The sequence below is a fragment of the Arachis ipaensis genome, chromosome B7 (assembly GCF_059453495.1).
Source record: "Arachis ipaensis isolate K30076 ecotype BB chromosome B7, ASM5945349v1, whole genome shotgun sequence".
Classification (NCBI taxonomy): domain Eukaryota; kingdom Viridiplantae; phylum Streptophyta; class Magnoliopsida; order Fabales; family Fabaceae; genus Arachis; species Arachis ipaensis.
In genome coordinates this window covers 104,364,349-104,386,615 of record NC_142442.1, presented here as the reverse complement: position 1 = coordinate 104,386,615, position 22,267 = coordinate 104,364,349, and the positions used below count along the sequence as shown (strand labels likewise).

The 22,267-nt window shown below is 36.9% G+C and overlaps 1 protein-coding gene across 1 annotated transcript; it reads left to right on the top strand.

The window, feature by feature from the left end:
* The first annotated feature begins 18,693 nt into the window (after positions 1 to 18,693).
* On the top strand, positions 18,694 to 19,368 carry LOC148553596 (uncharacterized). The gene is made up of 2 exons (XM_088494842.1): positions 18,694 to 19,175; positions 19,278 to 19,368. Exons 1-2 carry the CDS (start codon positions 18,694 to 18,696, stop codon positions 19,366 to 19,368), a joined length of 573 nt encoding a protein of 190 aa, XP_088350968.1.
* Positions 19,369 to 22,267: the final 2,899 nt, after the last annotated feature.

The window sequence follows — 22,267 nt, the reverse complement described above, 5'->3', positions numbered from 1 at the left end:
TTAAAATTTGATTAAGTGGTGTTTGTTGGTTGGGAACTATACTAGCAACGGAGTTATTTTGAGAAAAATTCCTAACCGACGACAACGCTCTTTCATGTCCTTTTCGGGATCAATTCATTCTTTTCATTGTGAACCACTGTCATTCCTCTCTTCTTAGGAACAACCTGGACAGGGCTCACCCATGGGCTGTCAGAAATGGGATAAATAATGCCAGCCTCATAGAGTTTAGTGACTTCCTTCTGCACTACTTCCTTCATTGCTGGATTCAATCGCCTCTGTGGTTGTACCACTGGTTTGGCATTATCCTCCAATAGGATTTTATGCATGCATTGGGCAGGGCTAATTCCCTTAAGGTCACTTATTATCCACCCAAGGGCAGTCCTATGTGCTTTAAGCACTTGAATTAGTGCTTCTTCTTCCTGTGGCTCTAGTGCAGAGCTTATGATCACAGGATATGTCTCTCTCTCTCCTAGAAATGCATGTTTTAAGGAGGGGGTAATGGCTTAAGCTCAAGCTTAGGAGGCTTCTCCCTTTCTTCAGAGGTTTCTAGAGGTTCCTCTGAATCAGGCTGAGTATCATTGAGGATATCATCAAGCCTGTCCTTGGAGCTATCAGCCATATTGACTTCTTCCACCAGGAAATCAATGAAGTCAATGCTCAGGCATTCCTCAGGAATGTTTGGATGCTGCATAGCCTTCACAGCCTTCAGTACGAACTTCTCCTCATTAACTTTTAGGGTTACTTCCCCTTTTTCAACATCAATGAGGGTTCGTCCTGTGACTAGGAAAGGTCTTCCTAGGATGAGAGATGCACTCTTGTGCCCCTCTATGTCCAATACCACAAAGTCAGTGGGAAAGGCAAAAGGTCCAGCCTTAATAATCATGTCCTCTATTACTCCTTATGGTATCTTAATAGACCCATCAGCAAGTTGAAGACACATGCGGGTTGATACCTTAAGAATTGTACAAGATAGCTGAAAAGCCTTCTACCAAAGCAAAGTTGGCATTCCCTCACCTCATTTGTCACCTATGCAATTCAGCTGGAATTGTCATAGAGGGAGACCTCAAGGGATGCAATTTCCTCCTCAAGGCTAATGGGACCAATTGCATAGTTATCTTGGAGAATTGAACACTAATATGGAGCACTTGAGGTTGGGGCATCAAGAGCATTCCACCATCCTTCATGAAATAAGAGAAGATCAAAGGGCTATAAGGGAAGAACAATAAAGACAAGGGTGTGACATTGAAGAGATCAAGCACTACATTGGATCCTCAAGGAGGAGTAGTAGCCGGCATCACTAAGATGGATTCGTTCTCTTAATCCCCTTTTCTTATGTTATTTTTCTATTTTCTGTTATAATTTATTGTCTGTTCTCTTGTTCTGTTGCATGATCATTTATGTCTTAAAGTTATAAAATGTTCCATATATCTCTCACCTTACTAAAAAGAAAATATTATTTGAAAAGAATTGAGAGATACATGAATTTCGAGTTTATCTTAAGAATAGTTCAATTATCTTTATTTGGTGGCATTGCTTTTGCTTTCTGAATGTATGAATGAACAGTGCATATTTGAAATTGGAATTAAGAATGTTGGTTCTTGAAAGAATGATGAAAAAGGAAAAGGATTATCAGTAATATGAAAAATCCAAAAATTGATTCTTGAAGCAAGAAAAGGCAGCAAAAAAACAATAAAAGAAAACAATACATATAGGCTTGCGAAAAAAAAAAGAGAAATAAAAATCAGAAAAAGCCAATAGCTCTTTAAACCAAAAGGTAAGAGCAAAAAAGCCAATAACCCTTTAAACCAAAAGGCAAGGGAAAAAGGATCCAAGGCTTTGATCATCAATGGTCAGGAGGGCCAAAAGGAATAAAATCTTGGCCTCAGTACTCTAAATGAAAAGTGTCCCTAACTATATGCTTGTAGTGTGAAGGTGTCAAGTAAAAAGCTTGAGACTGAGCAGTTAAAGTCGTGATCCAAAGCAGAAAGAGTGTGCTTAAGAATTCTGGACACCTATATCTGGGGATTCTAGCAAAGCTGAATCACAATCCGAAAGGGTTCACCCAGTTAAGTGTCTGTGGTATTTATGTATCCAATGGTAATACTGGAAAACAAAGTGCTTAAGGTCACGGCTAATACATTTAGTGGTAATACTGTGTTCAAGAATAAAAAAGAACTAAACTAGGAGAGTCAATAATATCTTCTGGATTCTATGTTTCTAAAGAGGCCAACACTTCTGAGATTCAATGGATAGTGAGATGCCAAGACTATTCAGAAGCAAAAAGCTACTAAGTCCCAATCATCTAATGTAAACTAAGCTTCATTGAAAACTCTGAGATTTTTTGTATCTTAACTCTTCTTTTTATCCTACTTTATTTTTAGTTGCTTGGGGACAAGCAACAATTTACGTTTGGTGTTCTGATGAGCGGATATTTTATACGCTTTTTGCCATCATTTTCATATTGTTTTTAGCATGTTTTATTTAAGTTTTATTAAGTTTTTATAGGTTTTAGTGCAAAATTCACATTTTTGGATTCTGCTTTGAGTTTATGTATTTTTATGCAATTTTAGGTATTTTCTGGCTGAAATTAAGGAGCTAGAGCAAAAGTCTGATTCAGAGGTAGAGAATGTGCTGTAGATGCTATCAGGATCTGACCTCCTTTCATTCAAAAGAGCTTTTCTGGAGCTACAAAAGTCAAAATGGAGTGTTCTCAATGGCTATGGAAAGCTAACATCCAGAGTTTTTCATTAATGTATAATTCATACTTTGCTTCAGAATTGAAGGCCCAAAACTGGCGTTCAACGCCAACCTCCAGCTCTATTCTAGCATCCAACGACCATAAGGAGGAGACCAGCGTCCAACGCCCACAAAGGACGACCAAGCAGGCGTTCAATACCCAAGGAGCCTCCTAGCACGTAGATCTCAATCAAGCTCAGGCCAAAACTCACCAAATTGGCCCCGGAAGTGGTTTCGCACTAAAAGATTCTTTTACCCTTCTTATGTAGTCCTTAGTCATTAGTCTAGTATTTTTTTGAGAACTTTTACATCTTTTCAAAGAGTTTAGAGAGACCTGGCATATTTAGAATTCCACATTGTAGCTTCGTATGAATGTTTTGCGCTTTTGTAATTCCGTATTTGAGATTATTTCTTCATCGGTTTCGAGAATTATTATTCCTTCTTTATATATTTATGTATAAGCCTTAGGATTGTCGTGACCTCTGATTAACCTTTGCTTTATGGCATGAGGTAAGGCTTAGGGTAATTAAGGTGTTACATTTAGTGCTTTTCAGAGCTATTCGTCCTCGTGAGCCTGAGGGATAGACCGATTGTGCTCCATTGCATACTCTGTGTCTTTTTCTTTCATGCTAATTAGGTTATCTGCTTGATATATGCATAGCATGCTTGTTTGTGAGTGCTTTTTTGGGGATAATTAAAGTACTAGACTTTTGATATTGAGTTTAATCACCTTGATATCGATTGTTTGGTGTAGACAGAAACCCTAATGGCTACTAATGGACGAGGTCGTACGCATACACGGAGAGAAACTGAGAATGACCGACCAGCAGACAATCATGCCAAGTTCAGGGCGGTGATGGCAAACTTGGCTAATACCATGGAGGTGAATGCTGCTACGACTTTGCAAGCTATAAAGAGGTTGGGTCAAACAGTGGGAAACAGAATCGGTAATGGAAACAGAACGAACATGGAGACGGAGACGGTAATGAATTGGGAGGCGCTCCAATGACTTTGGCTTTGTTTCTGAAGGTTCATCCACCAACTTTTAGAGAATCGACTAACCCTACGGAAGTAGAAAATTGGTTCCAAGCTATGGAGTGTGCGTTACAAGCTCAGCATGTCCCAGCTAACCAATACGTGGAGTTTATGGCCTATCAACTGTTAGGAGAGGCGAAACATGGGTGGCAAGGAGAGTGCCAATTGCTGCGACTTTCGAATGCAGAGATTCCTTGGGACGTATTTCAAACCTCATTTTATAGGAAGTATTTCCCAGATTCAGTAAGAGAAGCAAAGGAGTTATAGCTTATGTAGTTGAAGCAAGGCTCGTTGTCTGTGGCCGAATACACTAGTATGTTTGAAGAACTCTGTAGGTTCTCCAGGGTATGTCAGGGTGCCCCAGAGTCTTATGAGAGTTGGAAGTGCATTATGTATCCAGGAAACTTGAGGGATGCTATTATGAATGATGTGGCTCCTTTGGAGATTCGGATCTTTTCTGAGCTTGTGATCAAGGCAAGGGCTGTGAAGGAGTGTGCGAAGAAAGTGGCAGTAGCAAGAGATACTCGTGGGGAAAATAACAACTGTAGGCGTGAAAAGTACTTTCAACCACGAGCTCAGAACTTCAATAGGGGAGGACATATACCTCAAGGTCAAGGCAACTTTAGGAGACCTAATTTTGATCCGTATCATCCGGAGAGAGGAAGAGGTGATTGCCTTAATTGCGGATTGCCTGGTCACATGGTGAGGGATTGTATACGTGGAAGGAACCCGAATGCGGGTAGGAATCAACACCAAGGAAGAGTGTTCGCTGTGAACACCAGTGATGCTGCTAAGGCGGATCCTTTGATAAGAGGTTGGTGTATAATTGGTTATAAAGCTTTAACTCCATTGTGTGATATTGGAATACCGTATTACACCTAGCTTGTGACGGAGAGAAAGGTTTGAGAATAGAGGTGTCATACTTAGTATCAAATTTAAGACCAAATTTACTTGTGCTGCGTAGAGTATTGCTGTTAGAGTTGATAGAACTTAGGGACATTTTTGGTTGACGGGGGCAAATAATCCAATTCTTAAGGACTAATGAGTCAAAGTAGTGCTGCGAAAGCACAGTAATCTTTATAAAGGTGTGAGATTTTATACGAATGAGAGCACCAATACATCCTTATGTAACAACCTATCTTTTCCCTTATAAATTGTGTTAGAGTTCTTTATTTTGGAATCCCTCTTGCTGAATAAATTGAACCTTGCCCAATCCTATTCCTTGTTTGTACATATCCTTCCGCGAACCTTGTACTACTTGATGTGAGCCTAGACGTGTTCTGTTAGGTTGAACCGCCTTTATTCGAGGGCTCGTGATCTACTCGAAATCGGTAAAAACATATTTTGATTCAATCTGCTTTATTGATTCCTCTAAATATCCTTACTTAGCAATTCCTTTTTGAGGTGCACTCTAATTCTCTTTCTGGTGCATTTTCTCATTTTCTCAAACCTTGTCTGATCCCAACACAATATGTCTTTTTGATTTCTTACAGATACCATTCGAAATTGTTTACTCTCTTCTAAGCTTGGTATTCCTTCTAATAACTTGAGCTCATTTCAACATCGCATGCAATTCTTAGACGCAACCATCGATATGTGAGTTCCTTAGGACACGAATTATAAACCCGAAGGACGAAACTTGCAAGCGTGCAACATCGGAGGAGTTGTGAAGCTTTACTTTTGCAAATGACATTACCTATAATTAAATTGACACACAAGGAGGCCCCGTTGGTACTAACGTCAAACTGTGGAGAAACTTCTCAAAGACTTGAAAGAAAGATTGACTACAGAGCTAATGTTTGTATTGCTGGAACCCCATGAACCAATTGGGTTCTACGATGACACTCGTGGGAAATCTTGGAGTGCGTTCTGATATACCATTTGGTACCTAGTAAATTATTTAAGTGTAGAGGTACATAGAAAAGGAGAAAAATAAGTGGGTATGAATTTAGGCTTGAATTTTGATTGGGTTTGATGTAGAGTAGCATTTGATTTCAATTATGATAAGTGGAAATTCATTGGTTATTTAGTATGTCAAGTTGTAGTATTGCTCTTAAAGATGAATAACCTGACTAGGTACAATAGTTGTTAAGATCCTAGGTAATACGGTTATTTAGATTGAGGATTGAATGAGATCTTGATTTAGGCCTAGAGATGCTATAAGGCCCTAAGTTATGACTTAATCTTAGGAATAGCGTAAATCCTATTTGGGTCAAGTTGAGGGAGTTCGGAAGTAAGCCTAGGTTTTGTAATCCGATAATGATATATGACTTGACTGAATAGTTGGATTAGTTAGTTAATTAGTGCCTAAAAATTAGAATGGCGCAACAGAAGCTTGTAGAATGCAATATGAACATGATAGTTATAAATAGAGATAGTAGAATGGTGGCTAGACATCATATCTTAGGCTTGAATACTTGAAGAGTCCAGTCGCTTAATGTAAGTAAAGATTTCAAAGAAGCTAAGTTTAATTGTGGCTGTAAGATTAGAATGATTTGGGACAGGTTGTGGACACGAGGGTAGCTGACTAATTTGGTTTTGGGTGGTAGGTGAGTGCAATTGTCGTGTTTGGAAGATAAGGATTGCGATAATTGATCATGATGATTTTGGGTTTATATTGAAATAGAAAATGATTTATTTGGAAGGCGGATTCAGAACATATTGATTTGAAATGCTTATGAGGTATTGACGTTGAATTAAGGGAAGCTAAGAGTGAGAAGGATGAGTACAACATAGGCTTGAATTCGGTTAAAATAGGGAGTTATAAATAAGAATGAAGGATGTAGATAGGAATTTGAGCTGACATGGAGGAATGGAAAGGTGAATGGTAAGAGATAGATTTAAGTTGAGGGAACACATAATGGTGGTGATGGGTGAACTAAATTTTGACGGAAAAATTTCTTATTTGGTGGGGAGAATATAAGAATCGCGATTAACTAGCCGCTTAGTTAAATTAAATTAATTGCCCAAAATAGGATCCAAAAATTTAGAATGTTAATTAGAAAATTTAAATATGATTTTTGGACTCAGTAGATTTCTCTGAGTTGGAAAGTGTAAGTTTCTTCGGAAAATTGCATAAAAATGCATACCAGCTTAAATCGATCTGGTACCGAGCAAGAACGATAAAAACAATAGAAAAGATTAAGAAAATAATTAGAATTTAAAACTGGGAACTAATACGTATTACTATATATATCTATATATGTATAACTATGTGCTCGGACCGGTATATCTTCGCGAGTCGAGTCCTGAGTTTTGTTACATGTGTTTTGGAAATTTTAGTATATAAATTCGTTAGCTTGCCTTATCTTGCTTACGTTACCGTACACGGAGTGTTGTGCTTTTCAATTTAACGATTTTGCGTTATCGCTTTCTTCAAAGGCTCCTAGCTATAAACCCTTTTGACTATATTATATATTAAAATTTACTTTTAGAGCTCGTAGCGCCTCGCCACCTCTGTTTTACATCCTAGGTGTAAAGCTCTGGGTGGTAGGGTGTTACAGTGAGTGTGTTTCTTGTGATTGTGGGTCTGTTATATGATTGTTTGATTTCTGTGTCCTTTGTTTGTTAAGTCTAAATGTATTCTATTGTCCATTGCTGTTGGCTATGGTAATTAAATGAGTATAACTATACACCCTAACCCTACTAAGAACTCCCGAGTTCTTACCCCCTATTTCCACCCCATTCAGCTACAGGTGCGAAGGTTTAGTGCGGAGCTATAGGAGCATAGAAGATTATGTTTACAAGTTGAGTTATTAGATTTTATTTTCCCATCGTCATTTACTCTTTTGGTTTTTAGAGGGGTAGGAATTGTATTTGAGGATCTTGAAATAAGTCTATGTATTTAATGCTATGTGAATATATATAAATTTGTGGTTAAGTGCTGGTTTAAAATAAATTATCTCTGTTTTCTTAATTAAAGGTTTTGGTTCGTGTTAGTGAAGGCTCAATATTAAATAAAAATAGTATATAATAAAAAAATTTAGAGGTAAGTAACACCTAAGCTTTTGGTACGATCATGAGGTGCTAAAAGTTAGGGTGTTATATTATGGTATCAGAGCAATTCATTCATGTTAGAGCCTTAGGAATAGACTAACTATGCTTGACTGCATGCTCTGAGTGTTTGTCATGTTATAGGACTTGTCTTAATGACAGCAGTTTGAGTTTCAAATGCATGACTGTCTATTGATTAATGCTGTTAGTCGACCGTTGCATCTCTTATGCTATCAGGTCTGGCCAACGTAATACCAATGATTTATGTACATGGGAACACTAACAGGTTATCGTAGACAAAATGGAAATAATAGGTTATGCGAATGATGGGTTTTGGGAACGCTAGAAGTTTTGTTTGACGATTAACTCGGTTCTGAATTGCAATACCTGTTTGAATATCGTGACTTGATACACCGTCTGTTCTTTTATAATTGCATTGAAGTCCTTTGTTTGGATTTCTTTCATGGAAAATAATTTTCTCAATCTTTCCAATCTTACTCCTTTGTTCGAATCTATTCTTCCTTGATCTTATTTGTCAATGTCTGCTTGAAATCTTCTAGATTATCTTTCTTCTTGTTGCTTATAGTTCCTTTTATGAATCTTGTACTCTTTGATATAATCTTGAATTTATTCTAAGAACAACAAATGGTCCTCAAATCAACTTATAGTTTCTACTTCACAACACACTTTCCTTATATTCAAATCATACGAGTACTTGGTATTTGAAAACTATATATGCAAATTTTTTTTACGTTTTCCCTAAACATGTTCAAAAGTAACGTTAGTTTAAATTTCTTCTATCTTATATCAATTTTCGAGGACGTAAATTTTATAAGTGGTGTAGGATGTAATACCCCAGATTTTTGAAAATTAAATAATAGTTATTTATGAGTTATTTATGAGTTATTATATTATATTGAGATTTTGTTTTAAAAAAAACTATTTTTTTAACAAAAATAATTAAATAGAATTGTATGAGTATTAAAGTTTAATTTAATTATGACTTATTCTATTAAGTTTGAATTATTTATCAGAAAATATTTTGAAAGATAAAAATTAAATTAATTTTTATTATTATTATTATTATTATTATTATTATTATTATTATTATTATTATTATTATTATTATTATTATTATTAAAATTAAAAAAAAAAAGAAAGAAAGGGAGGAAGAAGTTGGCCGAAGCCATTAAAGAAAACAAAAACAAAGGAAGCAACGTGGCTTGTATGTATATATATATATATTAAATGTGGGTGTTCTATATGATTGCTTGATTTCTTTGTCCTTTGTTTGTTAAGTCTAAATGTATTCTATCGTCCATTGCTGTCGGCTATGGTAATAAAATGAGTATAACTATACACCCTAAACCTACTAAGAACTCCCCAGTTCTCACCCCCTATTTCCACCCTTTTCAGCTACAGGTGCGAAGGTTTAGTGCGGAGCTACAAGAGCATAGAAGATTATGTTTACAAGTTGAGTTGTTAGATTTTATTTTCCCCTCGTCATTTACTCTTTTGGTTTTTAGAGGGATAGGAATTGTATTTGAGGATCTTGAAATAAGTCTATGTATTTAATGCTATGTGAATATATATACCTTTGTGGCTAAGTGGTTTAAAATAAAGAATCTTTGTTTTCTTAATTAAAGGTTTTGGTTTGTGTTAGCGAAGGCTCAATATTAAATAAAAATAGTATATAATAAAAAGGTTTAGAGGTAAGTAACCCCTGAGCTTTTGGTACGATCATGAGGTGCTAAAAGTTAGGGTGTTACAGCATTAGCAACATTCACGAAACCGGACAGAGTCAGAATGAGTGACGAAAACCTCTGAGCAATTCCGGCGAGCTCCGTCAGTGGTTCTCCAACGTCTAGAATGGCGACAACAGCAACAGACAGCTCAAAGGTGGCAGAGGTTCCGGCAACTCGCAGAACCCAGAGGCAGAGGCAAAACAGAGGGTGAAGATGAGTAATGACATGGATGAATTGCTTCAGAACCAGAACAGTATCCTCGGAAAGCTCCAACGACCTTCCCAGTGACAGCTATGGCGGCGCGGTGGTTTGCCAACGGCGCTGCAGCCCTTGTCGAGCTCCAGCGTCAACAACGGTGATGTCTCTCAGTCTCGTCGCATTCTGTTGGGCGATGGCCAAACCTCCTTCCCAGCGACGGTGTTCGGATCCCTTCCTCAGCGGTGATGGCTCAGTAGTGACTTCGCGGTCTCTCTTTGCGAACGGTGATGGCAACAACTTGGAGCATTGACAGTGAGGCGTAGCGGCGGCAGATCGGTCGCGATGGAGGCATGGAGACGCCGCGTTCTTCTCGGCCTTGGCTCTCGTCACGACGTCATCTTCTCTTCTCTATGGCATTGTTGACGGTAGCAGAATAGGCTCAGTGTGCACGGCGCGACAACCTGCTGGATGGTGGCAGTGTGCAATGAGGACGACAGCGGCGGCAGCCAAGCGCGACGGCAGCGGTGCTTTCTTTCCCTTCTTCCCCATTTCTGCATCTGTGTTGTCCCTGAGTGAGAGTGGCGGATGGAATAAGTGTTAGGGTTTCCCAATTTAGGAATTAGGGTTTTTGATTTTCAATTTGGAAATTAGGGTTAGAAATTAGGATTTTATAAAGGACTATGGACAGATATGAATAGATATTTTGATAAAATTGGAGGGTAAAGTAATTTTAAAATCAAATATACTCTATTAAAAATATTTAAGAACATTGTTTATCAACATATTGTGAAGTTTAATTAATTATTTCTAATTTAAAATATAAAATGAACATATTAATCACATTTTTAAAAAATAGAGTTTAAAATAACCAATTATAATAAAATTACATAAGAATGTTAATTAATGTAAACTCAGTATTTATAAAATCAATTTAATCATTCTTAATAGATTATTTTCTAAAAATAAAGAACTCGAGTTAAATCATAAACTATTCATAATAGAATTTATTTAAATTAAATTATACAATCTTTCTTATTTTTCAATTACCAAAATTATAATTTCAATTATACCAAATATCCAATAAAGATTATATAGAAATTCTAATTAACTTAAACTCCGATTATTATAAAAATTACGTATAACTCTTAATTATTTTTTAAATTCAAAGTATCATAAAGCTTTATTTAATTAATTTCAGTAAAATAATTTTTTTAAAATAAAATCTTCAATAAATATAATAAATTTAATTATCCAAAAACCTGGGATGTTACATTCTACCCACCTTAGAAAATTTTAATAATAAGATAATCTCGAACTTAAATCAAAGAAAACAGAATATATGAACAGAAGTATAGGCATGAACAAGAATGAAGATTCAAAAAGAGTCTGGTAAGCAATTCGATTACAAGCAGGCAAAGGTATACAGGAACGATAAGGTATGGTTTGAAAATAAGCATATCACAGGCTGGCGAGGAAATCTTAAACAAGGAATTCAAATGAAAACAATGAAGATAGCAAGAGTTCACGTGGCACAAATAAAGGTTATAAGTCGAAACAAAAATAACTTCATAATCTCTAACGCTCCCAAACCCCGTGAGTCGCATCACCTATAACTTCTATTTCGTCTTTGATATCCAATTACTGTTCCCATATACACAAATTATTTGTATTAAGTTGGTCAGACCTAATACCATGAGGCATGCAATAGTAAACTAATAGCGTTAATCAACAGACAGTCATGCATATAAAACATAAACTCCTATTATCAGAACAAGACACAAAGCATGACAGACTCTCAGAGTATGTAGTGAAGCATAGTCAGTCCATTCCCAAGGCTCTAACAGGAACGAATTGCTCTAATACCATATTGTAACAACCAACTTCCAATACGTCATGATCGTACCAAAAGTAAGGCGTTACCAACCTGTTTTCTTTATTAACTGTTTAATATTGAGCCTTTAGTTTGATATCGCATTTTAATTTTATCGGATATTCCAGAAAATTTTGTTTTTATTAATTAAAATCTTATATCAAAGTTGACCAAGTAATAATAGTCACATAATTATTAATAATAATAAATGTTATACAAAAGATTTTAAATGAAACTCAGTTACAACTCATATCCCTTTGTACAAAATAAAATCTTAATCAACAAAGGCGAGGGAACTCTATGAAAACAACTTAGCTCATAAAGATAGTCTAATAATTGCCTGCAGCTTCAAACTGAGTCTTTGAACCTGTGTCACTGAAAGGGTGGATGATTTTGGGGTGAGAACAAACCACACGTTCTCAGTAAGGAATGGAAATGTTGTAAAAGTAATGAAAAAATGCGAATAATTATCATATCCAAGAAAACTACATTCTTATCAAACCTTTTGAAAATACTCTTAGTTTTACTTTAGCTAATTAATTACATGTTTTAAAATCTCTAAACTCAAAACAAATTTTAATTATAAAACTAGTCATATAAACTATCTCTCAGCCACATAATTAATTTTCAAAGTCAATTCTTGATCATCTTAATAAATTCACAAACCAATAGCACAAGCAAGAGATTCAATTCAATATACAAGCAAGCCACAACAAGACAAACAGCACAATCATAGAGAAATATTACAAGCAATCACAATCAAATGCATATGCACAAACAAGGATGATGCATGTCTAGTCCTAGTGCAAGTAATGAGCTCATTTGTTGGTTACATACCCGCTCGCGATGTTACCCAGCAACCTCTGTCTGGATAAGGCTTTCCTGTTGGCAATACCCACTGCAAGCAATCTTTGTCTTGCAAGGTATCCACTACAAGCAACCTTTGTCTTACAGGGTGGCACTTATTAGCCGATATACACCCAACACACTCACCATAAGCAACCTCTGTCTTACAGGAGTAAAACACACTCATTGTAAGCAACCTCTGTCTTACATGAGTACAGCACACTCACTGTAAGCACCCTTTGTCTTACAAGAGCACACTAATCTCGATAACTCTGTAAGCAGCCTTTGTCTTACAGCATAGCATTATAGCTAGGTATCTCAGGAAAGCACCATCTATCTTACTGCCTCAATGCAGCAGATGAACATACAAGTATCTCTGGAGTTGCTTTAATGCAACAAATAACCGTTTAATATGCCATCTGCTTGTTCTCTAATCTCTTTATCATATTACTCTTTTCACTTTGTGTTTTTACTCTGCTCTGATTACACTTTTCTCTTTGTCTCTTTACTTTACTCTGATTACTCTTTTCTCTTTACCACTATTTCTACTCTTATTTCTTTTCTTGACTAAATAAAATTCAAAACATAATTCATTCTATTCTTAATGAATCAACTCTAAATGAAATCCTTTTCGTAATAAAATCCATCTTAAAGATAATATTTTTCTCAATAAATAAAACTCAAAACATAGTTCATTTATTTTCTTAATAAATTAAAATCAAATAATATAATTTTTCAAAATTCAAATCTTTTAAAATAACATTTCAAACAAAGCCTCAAATTTTATAAAAATTCGGCAGCACCTGATGAGTCCAATTCACACCCCCATTCAAAAATGGTGAATTAGTCTTTTGGCAAGCGCACCAAAATTATCGTCAAGTAATAACCCATAGTGGAGTGGGATCGTATCTACAGAGATTGGCAAATTGAAGTAGTTTTAATCGATTGATGAATTAGTCAAGCAGAACAAGTAGATTGTGATTTGCAGAATTATAAATGACAGAAATGTAAATGGCTAGAATATAAAGGAAAGCAGTAAAGTGCAGAAATAGAAATGGCAGAATGTAAAGTACAGAATCATAAATGACTTGAATGTAAATGGGAGTGGGGGATCGCTGAATGTAAAATTAAGCTATAAAGAAAGGGATATATAAGAATGGAAAAATTCATTGAGATCAGGAGATGTTGTCTCTTTTGATCAAGTTTAGCTTACATCCTCTTTAATTATGCAACTCATTGACCTCTTGACAATCATGATTGATTGAGCCTCAATCCCTTGGTGACTCAATTTCTCAGATCTTGATCAATAACCAATTCCTTGATCTAATTGCTCATCATGAGAGATATGATTGGTCCCTGATTATACCACACACCATCATAGGTCCAAGTAGAGGGAGGATTATATGTCACCATATCCAAACACCAAAACCCAGATTCTACTCAAGTGTGAGAAGGGATTTCAAGTATGGTTTCATGTTTCCTTTCCCAAGGTTCCCATGAAACCGATTTTTCATTCAATCTCTTTCCCAAGATAATTGAACACTAAGTATTAAGAACGAAATTCCTTCTAGCAAATCAAAGAGAAGATAAAGAGAAGAAGGATTTCACTATCATCAGTCCATCAAGTACAATAGAGCTCTCTCTCTCAATGAGAGGGGATTTAGCTACTCATAGCTCAAAGAAAGTACTCAAAAGTGAAGTGTAAAAGTGGATCTAAAACTAATCTCTCTGACTGCTTGACCCCCTTCTCAGTACTCCTTGGGGGTATTTATACTACTCCTAGTAAAAATAAAAGAATTACAAAGGTGAAAAAGGAAAATAACATTTTTGGAGGGAAAAGAAACTCAATAAGTGTGACTTCCCAGCTGGCGTGTGGTTGGCGCTCTAGGGGCGTGTCACGTGCGCCCTCAATTCTGGCTTTGTGTGCCACGCCTAGTCCCTTAAGTGACACGCTCGTCTTCATAACAACCTTGGCGTGCCACGCCTTCGAGCTCAAGTGGCACGCCTTAGCCTCTTTCCACTTCTCTTGCTTTTGGAAACTTGAACTAGCGTGGCACGCCCAGGGTATGGCGTGCCACGCCCTTGCTGCATGCTTGGCCAAGCTTCTTTGGAAAGTTGAACTAGCGTGGCACGCCCAGGGTCTAGCGTGCCATGCCCCTTTATGAACAAGTGATTCCTCTGTTTGGCATGCCACGCCACAAACTCAAGTGGCACGCCCCATTGGTTCTTTGCTCTCTGAATGACACTGGCGTGCCATACCTGGGATTCAAGTGTCACGCCTAAGTGAGGAATAGTGGATGGCGTTCCACGCCTTCGATACCAAGTAGCACACATCATGTATTTGGCCTCCTTCACCCTCTCTGGAAACTTATACCAGCGTGCCACACCTAGAGGCTGGCGTGCCACACCCATGATCTTGCCTTGGTTCCAGAAGCTGGCGTGCCACGTGTCAGGCTTCAAGTGGCACGCCATAGTGAGATTCTTGGGTTGGCGTGCCACGCCTTTGACATCAAGTGGCACCCCAGCCCTTGCTTTGGTCTCTTTGTGCATTGGCGTGCCACGCCTGGTCGCTCAAGTGGCATGCCTAAGTTAGATTGAGAGGTTGGCGTTCCACGCCTTCGACCTCAAGTGGCATGCCCAATCTTCAATTTCATTTAACCCCTTCTCTGGATTATTGTACCAGCGTGCCATGCCAAGCTACTCAAGTGGCACGCTCATATATTTGTGAACTCTTCAAGCTTGGCGTGGCACGCCTGGATCCTCAAGTGGCATGCCCAAGTGACTTTTTGGAGCTGGCGTGCTACGCCTTTGATACCAAGTGGCACGCCATAGTAAAGGTTGTTCCTGGAGTGGTGAGTTGGCATGCCACGCCCCTTAGCTCAAGTGGCACGCCCATAGTAGCTGATGGGTTAGGCGTGCCATGCCCAACCTGGCATGCCACGCCCTTGCTGTGTTCTCCATTGTTGCTCTCTGGAACTTTCTACTAGCATGCCACGCCCAGTCCCTGGCGTGCCATGCCCACATGCATGCTTGAACTTCTCCTCTGAAATTTAGTACTGGCGTGCCATGCGTAGCTCCTGGCGTGCCACGCCAGTGCATTTTTATGGCGTTTGCTCCCAAGTGGCACGCCAGTTTCATACGCCTAGCTTCTTGTTGCTTTCTTCCCATTTTTTATGCCTTTTTCATCTGAAATTCAGCACAACTCATCTCAAAGTAGTGTACCATAATATTCATCAAATAATACATGAATTGTACTGATCAAATGAGATTTATGCTCTTTTATGGTCCTCCTTATGCAAGAAAGAAGGGTAGATGATGCAAGTCATCACAACACCAAACTTAAGCTTTGCTTGTCCCAAGAAAATTAGTGTGAGCACCTTTATAACTTGAGGCCTTGGCCTTGAATGATTGCAACATAACTATGGGTAGGGCTAAGTATTCAACACATATATGAATGTTTTAATGTCATGAAAAACTCTTAGATCCTTGAGGGTTCTTTCAAGTATAGGCTTTAGGGGTCCTTTCTATTGACTGTCACATTGAAGTAGTAAGAGTTGTTTTGCTTTCTTGACCACGACTATAAGTGTTTTGTCTCAAGACAACCCTTTAATTAGGCTTTCAATTAGCACTCCCAAACCAGTTGGTTTTAGGGTACTGGGTGTTGAAACACCCCTACGAATTTACTTGCCAAGGTCTCTTCTTGACACATCTTTACCACAAGCATCTACTAGGATCTTTAATTCTTTTTGAGCTTGTTAATGTTTCTTTCCCATCCCAGTAGTTGATGCTCAGAGCGTTGGATCTTTATTGCTCACTACTTCTTGGTTCTATAGATATTCAAGGAACACCCCTTAACCTTCTCTTGTTATACCTTCTAAGACTAGTTGCTTTCCATGACTCATTTTCTTTTGAGTTCATTCAAGTTTCTATACTTAGTTTCTTATTTCTTAGTTTGTTTGATAATCTATCTTCACTGTGGTTTCTCTTACTCTTTTTTGCACAACTCACAGTAACTCTTATGGAGACAAGCTCTACCTTTATTTATGTTGAAATGAAGACTTGAAATACATGGCATTTTCATTCTTGTAAACTAGAGGACTCATAAGGACTTCAAACATGAAATAAAACTAAGCAGAAAACATAAACTATCCTAGCATGATTATTTATTCCAAAAGTAAATCGAACAAAAGCTTAAAACAGGATTTCAGAAATTAGAAAGTGTCAGCCATAGGACTCAACAACCTTGAGCAGCTTCATCTTCAGTTCATGGCCCCTTTCCTTTGTCCTTCTTCTTGGAAGGGGAGGAGCCACCTTCATCTTGATCTTTTCAACTCCAGCTTCATCACATAACCTCTGTATGATACTGGGGAATGCCAACATTGTGTTGTTACTAGTGCTTTTCAGCACTTTGTTGATGTTGTTGGCAATCATCTCCCCCACATTGACATTCTCACCTTTCATGATGCTGTATATGAGCACAGCTCTCTCCTTGGTCACCTCTGAAGTCTTGGATGTGGGGATTAGGGACCTCCTTACAAATTCCAGCCACCCCCTAGCTTGGGGGCTCAGATCCCTTCTTCTCAATTCGTTGGGTATCCCATCCTTATCATTTATCCAATGCACATTCAGCACACAGATCTTGTTCAGGATCTCATCAAACCCAGGGTCTTGCTGCTTCATTCTTTCTTCATAGCTCCAGGTGGAGCTTGTCCTTTTCACTATTAGCATCCTCTCTATGCTGGAGGGGCTATAGTCAATGGACTTCCCCCTCACATAGCTAATGTAGCCATAGTGTTGTCCTGGTTGAGGCACAACATTAACATAAAACTCCCTCACCAAGCTCTCTACCACCTTCCTTGGTGGGTTGCATAGGAGTGACCAACCCCTGCTATTGATTTCAATATTGATTTTAGGGTGCTCGTTCCTCCCTAGTTAGAACCCAACTTCTGGAATAATCTCCTTTTCACTCACCCAACCATAGAATTGATTTTGGTTGAATGCGGAGAGGAACTTGTAGTCATTGAAAGAGCTTGAGAATCCAGATGTTGGTTCCTTGGTTTTTCCTTTCTCTGAGGCTGAGCTTTTTGGTGGTGCCATTAGGTTGAGAGAGTGTGTTTGAGGTTGTAAAAAATTGGGGTGTTTGCAAGAGATGGCAAGCAAAACAAAGTTTTGCTCCAACACCAAACTTAGGACTTGATTGTCCTAATCAAGAGAAAAAAGAAGAAGGTAAGGTGGGACAGATAGTAGAAGGTGAAAAGAGGAAGGAAAAAGAAGGGTGTATGGATTCTCCTCGTGTGTGATTGGGGTTTTGAAGTGGGAGAAGAGTTGGGAAGGTGGGTGTAACATCCTGCATTTTTGAAAATCTAATTATAAATAAATTATGATTTTATCTTATTAAGTTTAAACTTTATAATTTTAGAAAATTATTTTGTTAGAAATAAATAAATAGATTCAGAGATAGTTTTATTTCGAATCAATTAATATTTTTAAGTAATCTTATTATAATAGAATATTTTGTATAATTTTAGTAATTGAAAAATAAGAAAGAATTGTATAATTTAATTTAAGTAACTTTTATTCTGAAAAGGTTATGATTTATTTTATTAATTTGATATCTTATTTTATAAATTAATTAATTAAGAGTAATTAAATTAGTTTTATTAATATTTGGAGTTTAAGTTGATTAATATTCTTATGTAATTTTTATAATTGGTTATTTCATATGCTTTGGAAATAAAATTTAGTAAATAGAAGTATTATATAATTTAATTTAAGTAATTTCTATTATGAATAAATTATGGTTTATTTTATTAGTTTGAGTTTTAGAGATTAATTTATTAGGAATGATTAAATAGATTTTTATAAATACTTAAAGTTTAAGTAATTATATTATAATTAGATATTTTGTAAATTGAAATTAAAGTTTCGGCAATAGAAAAATAATAAAAAGTTATATCATTTAATTTGAATAATTAGTATTGAGTTTAAACTATATTTTATAAAAATGTGATTAGTATGCTTATTTTATAATTTAAATTAAAAATAATTGTTTGAGCTCATTGATATGCTGATAAATAAAATCTTATGCGTTTTGAAAGTAATTTTTATGAAGTAATTTTTATGGTATTATATTTGAATCTTAAATTGTTATTCTATCTCAAATATTTTATAAAGGTTGTTATATTACTCATATACATTATACCTTAACCTTAAATTCCTAATTAAAAACCTAATTCTACCCTAAATTCACAAAACACACGCACAAGCAGAATGGGAAAGAAAGGAAACAAGGGAGCTCGAGGGGGGAAAACAGAAAGGGAAAAGAAAGGAAGGGGAAAGAGGGAAGATGGGGGAAAACGGAGAACAGGAAGGGAGACAGAGGACGAGGGAGAAGAAGAGAGGGGGAGGAACAACGTTATGGAGCTTGGCGCCGCTGCCGAGCTGCTGTCGCAGAGAAGAAAGGGAGAGGCGAACGTGACCCACGGAGGAGAGGAAGGAGCTGCCGTCGAGCCACGCCCCGTTGCCTTGTTTGTGTATCGCCGTTGCTGTTCACTGAGGGTGAGACGCGAAGAGAAGATGCTGACCTGCACCATCGTGCCTCGCTATCTTCATCGAGCCTTCATCATTGTCGCTCCCTATTCCCGTTGCCATCAGGGTTTGCTGCCGCTGCCATTGAGAGTGACGCAACAGAGGAGGAGTCGTTCCTCTTCCGCCGCCGTCGCCGGAGACCTTGGTTGCTGCTGTTCATATGGGTGAGTTCGTTGTTTCCTAGTTACCGGAGTCACTGTCTATGAATCTTTTGTTGCTTTAGAATGACCTTGTCCCTATCTTTAATGTTCCTGAGTACACTATAGTTGTTGGAATCGTTACAGCTGGAACTTGTCACCGGGGGAGAGAAGCGGCTGCACCATCCTCTTCGTTTTGACATTGAACCTCTATTCCTAACCCTGTAATGCTCTTGCTCTTGTTCTATTTGGTATTTTGTTTCTCTATTATGTTCTTATTTTAATTTTGATAGCCAATATCTCTGTTTTAGTATTATGGTGTTATGCTGAAATAGCCGAAATTGCCGTTGCTGCGAGCGTAACCAGAACTGATGCTGCTGCCGCCGTCTCGGTTTCGTTGAAATTGCCGCTGCAGTTGCCAGTTTAGACTAAGCAGGGATTGTTGCGTTAAACTATGCGATTGCGACATCGAGGTAGGGGGTTTAAAATGATTTTAATTTAGGAATGCCTACAAGGTTTATTGAATAACTGCAAATAGATTTAATAGCTGTGAGTAATTGATTGATTATGTAATTATTGAATTGTGGCTGAAAGTGTGATTGGAATGGTTGAGATTGTGATTTGGAATTGTTGATTTGTGATTTTGATTGATTATGTGGATTGGGAATTGCTTGATGACTAATTGTTGATAATTTCTGAATTTTAATAGGTTATGTTGGATTTGTTGCCGTTGAGTTGTTATTTGGTATATTGTAATGTTAATGAACTTGGTTGGTGGTTGATTTGGGATTGGTTTTGAGGGGTTTTGAAGGGTTGGATTTTGAATACTAAATAGATTGCTGAAAAACTGATTTTTGAAATTAAAAGGTGACTTTGGAAGTGAATCAGTTATTCAACGATAATCGAAATGATATAAGAGCAAAGGCTGAGTAAAGTATAATAAAATTTGTTGTTGGGACTCAATTTTGAGAAGTTTGAATTAATTATAGAACTAGTTATGATTTTTCAATGTTAAAATGTAAAACTTGATTTTCTGCATTATTTTTAAAGGAAGCCGGAAACTTTGAAAAACTATAACTATTTCTGTGATTATCGGAATTGTGTGGGACCAAGTCTGGATTGAGCTTGGGGATATAGGGAACTGGACTGCTGAATTTGAGACTTTTTCACTAAGTTTATGATTTATGGTGAATTATTGAATCATGTATGTCAAAACTGGTTTTTCTGCAGAACGTTTAACACAGCAGCAACTTGATTCCTCTATTGGAAATTCTGTAGTATGAATTTTGAAATAGAACCAATTTTAAATAAAACTTTATTCCTATTATTTTAATGCCGTAAAATTTCAGAACAATTAGACTTGTAGTTTTAAAGATATGAATTTTTGAAGGATGATACATTATGCAGAAAAAGCCAGATTCTGTTTTCTTAAATTAGTAAATTTGGGAGTTTATAACTTTTGATCCTGGATAGATATTGAGATGCAACCAATTGGAGGTGAAAATTAAGTATGTTTAGTATATGTGATTTAAATTTCAGGATTTTCCATGTTTTAACAAGTGAGTTATGGGACTTGGAAGAGATTGTGTTCAATGATTTGTAGAACAGAATTCTGCAGAAAATTACCTAACTTCCAAGCTACGTAACTCTTTCATTAAAATTGGTATGACCCTGGAACCAATTTAGAAAGAAATATGGATGAGTTATGTTTAACCACATTAATTTTGAAGGTGGTTGGATTTAATTTCGATTTTATATGAAATTTCAAATATTGTATGGTGCTGCTGTCTTTTGGATTTAAAATACTGCAGAACAGTCACGGTTTTGCTTATATTCCCGAAGCTAGAGACAACGAAAAATTATGATTTTTGATTTAATAGAAAGTTTAATCCGAGACGGTCGCATGGATATAAATTTTGCACATTCCAAATTCATTTGATATTTTAAAAATAAAATGGAAATCAGGCTGTCAAGTTGTGTTGGTAATTATTTTGGATATGGAATTTAAGAAATAGATTTTCTATTATCAAATGTTGTTGAGAATATATGGCTGTGGCAAATGCTGAAAGAAGCTGATGAATTGTTGAGAAAGAAGGAACCCGTCAGGGTGGATAAGTCCTATTTTTAAAGGAGATTATGTCCAAATTTTTATAAAAAATATAAGGACTTAATCAAAATAAATATTCAAGGCTTATTTAATAATAATAACTTCAATTCTTAATCAAAATAAATATTCAAGGCTTATTTAATAATAATAACTTCAATGATGCTTTTAAGAAAAGAATATTTGATTTATGAGATTGTTGGCAAGGGCGTGGGTCTAGTCCCGCTTGCTCAGTGCGTAAACCATTGTGCAGGGATGGTGGTTTTGTCCCGCCTGCAGTGAGGACGGTGGTTTTATCTTGCTCACATATTGATAAATTGTTCAGCAAGGACGGTGGTGTGATCCCGCTTGCATATTGTTTTATGTACCCAGTAAGGATGGTGATTTAATCCCGCTTACTGTGGAGGCAAGGACGGTGGTTTAATCCCTCTTGCGTGTTCCGGGCAAGGATGGTGGTTTAATTCCCGCTTGTCTATGGAACCTACGGATAAGGATGGTGGTCTAATCCCGCTTATCCGAGTCGGGTCTGGCAACATAACCGACGCGTGAGCTCATGGCCAGTAGGACAGGCATGCATCATATGCATCTATGTGACATTGTTTGGGTTTGTATACTGTAATTGGTTTGCCTATGTGAATAATTCTGTTTAACTGCTAATTGCTATACTTGATGTAATTGCTCTTGATTGTGTTTGAATCTCTTTACTTGTGGTTGTATCTGATTGGCTGGGTTGTAGTGAATTGGGTGTTGATTGAATTGATTGGGCCTAAGGCCGTGATTGGTTTGTGTTTGAGGTTTAGTAAAGTATGAAAGATTGAGCTGGTTCAGCATAAACTTAATGAAACTATGCTTGGAACAAATTAGTCATTCATACAGTCTAGGAAAACTTTTAAGACGTATAATGTAAAATATGGGTATTTGATTTTGGATAATTAATTGATGCTTCTAAAGAAGGTTTTAGATTTTTTGAAAGTTGAGCCATTGGTTTTCAAAAGAAGTTTATATAAGGCGAGCG